The sequence below is a fragment of the Gobius niger genome (genome assembly GCF_951799975.1).
Source record: "Gobius niger genome assembly, contig: SCAFFOLD_32, whole genome shotgun sequence".
NCBI lineage: Eukaryota > Metazoa > Chordata > Actinopteri > Gobiiformes > Gobiidae > Gobius > Gobius niger.
In genome coordinates, this window is record NW_027639254.1 from 337501 (window position 1) to 342500 (window position 5000).

At 44.2% G+C, this 5000-nt stretch overlaps 1 protein-coding gene across 1 annotated transcript in view; it reads left to right on the top strand.

Annotated features, from left to right (window-relative positions):
- Positions 1 to 2809: 2809 nt before the first annotated feature.
- LOC306982688 (patatin-like phospholipase domain-containing protein 2) overlaps positions 2810 to 5000 on the top strand; it is a gene marked incomplete at both ends in the record, with an annotated part of 19371 nt that continues 17180 nt past the window's right edge. The window contains 2 exons of the mRNA XM_079583154.1: positions 2810 to 2825; positions 3496 to 3735. Of these exons, the coding sequence (XP_079439280.1) occupies positions 2810 to 2825; positions 3496 to 3735 (256 nt within the window). The remainder of the gene's footprint in view (positions 2826 to 3495; positions 3736 to 5000) is intronic.

The following is a 5000-nucleotide window of genomic DNA, read 5'->3' on the forward strand; positions in this document are numbered from 1 at the left end:
CAATGACCAGATCACTGACCTGATCACTGACCAGATCACTGACCAGATCAATGACCAGATCAATGACCAGATCAATGACCAGATCACTGACCAGATCACTGACCAGATCACTGACCAGATCACTGACCAGATCAATGACCAGATCACTGACCAGATCAATGATGACCAGATCAATGACCAGATCACTGACCAGATCAATGACCAGATCACTGACCAGATCACTGACCAGATCACTGACCAGATCACTGACCAGATCAATGACCAGATCACTGACCTGATCAATGACCAGATCACTGACCTGATCAATGACCAGATCACTGACCAGATCAATGATGACCAGATCACTGACCTGATCAATGACCAGATCAATGACCAGATCACTGACCAGATCAATGACCAGATCACTGACCAGATCAATGACCAGATCAATGACCAGATCAATGACCAGATCAATGACCAGATCAATGACCAGATCACTGACCAGATCAATGACCTGATCAATGATGACCAGACCAATGACCAGATCAATGACCAGATCAATGACCAGATCACTGACCAGATCAATGACCTGATCAATGATGACCAGACCAATGACCAGATCACTGACCAGATCACTGACCAGATCAATGACCTGATCAATGATGACCAGACCAATGACCAGATCAATGACCAGATCAATGACCAGATCAATGACCTGATCACTGACCAGATCACAGACCAGATCAATGACCAGATCAATGACCAGATCAATGACCAGATCACTGACCAGATCACTGACCAGATCACAGACCAGACCACTGACCAGATCACAGACCAGATCAATGACCAGATCAATGACCAGATCAATGACCAGATCACTGACCAGACCACTGACCAGATCACAGACCAGACCAATGACCAGACCAATGACCAGATCAATGACCAGATCAATGACCAGATCACTGACCAGATCACTGACCAGATCACAGACCAGATCAATGACCAGATCACAGACCAGATCAATGACCTGATCACTGACCAGATCAATGACCAGATCACTGACCAGACCAATGACCAGATCAATGACCAGACCAATGACCAGATCACTGACCAGATCACAGACCAGGTCACTGACCAGATCACAGACCAGGTCACTGACCAGATCAATGACCAGATCAATGACCAGATCACTGACCAGACCAATGACCAGATCACAGACCAGGTCACTGACCAGATCACAGACCAGGTCACTGACCAGATCAATGACCAGATCAATGACCAGGTCACTGACCAGATCAATGACCAGATCAATGACCAGGTCACTGACCAGATCAATGACCAGATCAATGACCAGATCACTGACCAGACCCTCTGATAAAGTCTGGATTACGTCACAAAAACAATATAAACCGGGGTCACCTTCATCATTAAAGGCTCATCTTGACCTTTGACCCCGCCTGAACCAGCCCCTCCTCTCCCGTTCATCAAAAGAGCAACAAGGATGAAGCTTTTAGATTTGGGTAAAGCTGGAGGAAACGCTCGGTTCAGTCTCTGTAGCAGCAGAGGGCGCCACACCCCCCCCGCCCCCCCCCCGCCTTAACCCAGCGCGTTTTCTACAGCTTTACCCAAATCTAAAGGTTTGAAGGCAGGAGGTCACAGCCTACAGGCCAGAGTGACGCCTCATTTGAAAGCTAAGACCTACTGATCTGAGCGGCTCTTTTGTCTTGTGTTGTCACCGCGATGACGTCACTTTTTTCAGGCGGGTTTTTTTTTTATTGACAAATCAGGCGACACTTTTTAGGCTGTTTCAGAAAATGATTATAAAAACATAAAAAATATAAAAATAATAAAATAACTAAATAATAATAAATAATTAAAAAATGAAAAATAAAAAGAATGAAGAAATGGAATAAAAATAGAATAAAAGAAAGATAAAAAAAATAATAAATTAAATAATAATTTAAACAATAAAAAAAGAATAAAACAAAAGAATAATTAAAAAAGAATAAACAAATAGAAAAAAATAATAATAAAAAATAATAAATAAATAATAATAATAAAAATAAATAAATAATAATAATAGTAAAGAAATAATAATAATAGTAAAAATAATTACACTCTAAAAAACAATGCAGATGTAAAGGTGCATACCTGCAGCTGCTCTATCACCTGACAGCTCCGACCAATCACAGCGCGGCTCACCTTTGGTCCCACGAGCCATAACAGCCCTGAGTCTCACTTTGAGAACGCTGAGCCCAGACCAGGCTCTAGACCCGGACCCGGACACCCGGACCTGGACCCAGACCTGGACCTGGACCTGGACCTGGACCTGGACCTGGACCTGGACCTGGACCTGGACCCGGACCTGGACCTGGACCTGGACCTGGACCCGGACCTGGACCTGGCCTTCACTACAGAAAGTAAATATCACAATGACTCTCACTCTCCTGATCTGATCACGTTTTCTTTGCAGTTTGATTTCAGAACAGTTACGAGATTTCGCTTTAAACTAGAAATGCGCCATTGCGATTGACTGCGGAATTGCGGGAAGCGAATGCAGAAATGGCATAAACTGTTCAAATTGCATAAAGTGCTTAATTTGCATAAACTGGTAAAATGCATAAAATGTCATGTTGCATAAACTTTATTCACCTTATTCCGCCCACTTTTGCCACTTTTTGCGTTGTCTCGGCTCCTCGTTGTCCAGACACTTCCGGTCGAGCGCGAAGCCCTTTCATTTTAACGGAGAATGAGGGAAAATATTCTCCGCTCAAACCTGATGTTTAGTCGATTGATTTGTGTAAAATGTCCGATGTTCATTTGCACCGACATGTCGACTCTGCAGCGTTTCTGTGTCGGCCTGAAAACGACTTTGTTTTCGTGTAGTGACTGATTTTATGTGGACTTCTCCAGCCCCATGTTAACACATAGGAGAAAAGGGGCGGGAACAATTCATGGCGGCGCCCACGCGAGCCTCCGGAATAAGGTGGATAAACTGCATAAAGTGGTAAAATACATGAATGGGTTAATTTGCATAAATTATGTAAATTGCATAAGAAGAAGAAGAAGATCTTTATTTATACAGCGCTTTTCACAGACATATAGTCACAAAGCGCTTTACATGAGACAATTGTACATTCACTCCACACTCTGTGGTGTAAACTACGTTTGTAGCTTCAGCGCCCCCTGGGGGAGACTGTCAGAGGCGCTTTCACGACTACACACGTCTGCGCCAACGGACCCTCTGACACCACCATACATTCACTCACTCATCCTGGCCTATTGTGCATGTTTTTAGTGGTAGGGGAAACCGGAGTACCTGGAGGAAACCTACACAGACACGGGGAGAACATGCAAACTCCACACAGAAAGGCCCCGTGCAGGTGGGAATCGAACCCGGACCTTCTAGCTGTGAAGCGAGAGCACTAACCACTATGCTACCGTGCCGCCGATTTTAAATGCTTTAAAATCAGAAACATCTCAGAACAAGTGAAATAATCCAAAACTTTTTTGCAGTGTCGGACCCGGACCTGGACCAGGACCTGGACCTGGACCGGGCTTTAGACTCGGACTCAGACCGGGACCGGGGCTGGTCGCTGTCGTTCGCGGGCTGTGGGTTCATGGGGGTGTATCTCCTCGGGGGCGTGGCCTGTCTCCAGCAGCTCCGCCCAGAGCTGCTGCACCGGGCCCCGCGGGTCTACGGCTCCTCGGCCGGGGCCCTGCTGGGGGCCGCGCTCACCGTGGGGGTCCCTCTGGGTGAGTCACTGCAGTCCCTGTCAAATGTGAAGGGACAGAGTAATGTGTGACGAGTGTGGGAAAAGTAAAGAGTAATATGTGACGAGTGTGGGAGAAGTAAAGAGTAATATGTGACGAGTGTGGGAAAAATACAGAGTAATAAGTGACGAGTGTGGTAAAAGTCAAAGAGTAATATGTGACGAGTGTGGGAAAAGTCAAAGAGTAATATGTGATGAGTGTGGGAAAAGTAAAGAGTAATATGTGACGAGTGTGGGAAAAGTAAAGAGTAATAAGTGACGAGTGTGGGAAAGTCAAAGAGTAATATGTGACGAGTGTGGGGAAAATAAAGAGTAATATGTGACGAGTGTGGGGAAAAAAGAGTAATAAGTGACGAGTGTGGGAAAAATAAAGAGTAATAAGTGACGAGTGTGGGAAAAGTAAAGAGTAATAAGTGACGAGTGTGGGAAAGTCAAAGAGTAATATGTGACGAGTGTGGGGAAAATAAAGAGTAATATGTGACGAGTGTGGGGAAAAAAAGAGTAATAAGTGACGAGTGTGGGAAAAATAAAGAGTAATAAGTGACGAGTGTGGGAAAAGTAAAGAGTAATAAGTGACGAGTGTGGGAAAGTCAAAGAGTAATATGTGACGAGTGTGGGAAAAGTAGAGTAATGTGACGAGTGTGGGAAAAGTAAAGAGTAATATGTGACGAGTGTGGGAAAAGTAAAGAGTAATATGTGACGAGTGTGGGAAAAGTAAAGAGTAATAAGTGACGAGTGTGGGGAAAATAAAGAGTAATATGTGACGAGTGTGGGAAAAATAAAGAGTAATATGTGACGAGTGTGGGAAAAGTAAAGAGTAATAGGTGACGAGTGTGGTGCAGGGATCATCGACTGGACTGGGGTTTCTCCTCACTGAAGACGCTGTGACGGAGTCTTTGGTAATGATTGTCTTGTTTTATCAGAGCGTTATCTGTGACCTGGACACGCCCCAAAGAAAAACTGATAAAAAGTCCGGACCTCAGGCCAGGTTAAATGTATCAGAGCTGAAAAGGCATAGGCACACAAGGCGGCTACACATGTGTCTCAGTTACACATGTTCTGTTTGGAGAAATGGACCAAAACTCACCAACTGTTGTGAGAAGTTTGTGGAAGGAAATCCAAAATATACAGTTTCATATTAATGACGTGTGTGTGAACTTTAGACATTTCTAAAAAACTCTCTCTCATTTTTCTGTCTTTTAGCAAATACAAATATGTAATTTTCTTAATGTAATTCTTGTTTCATGT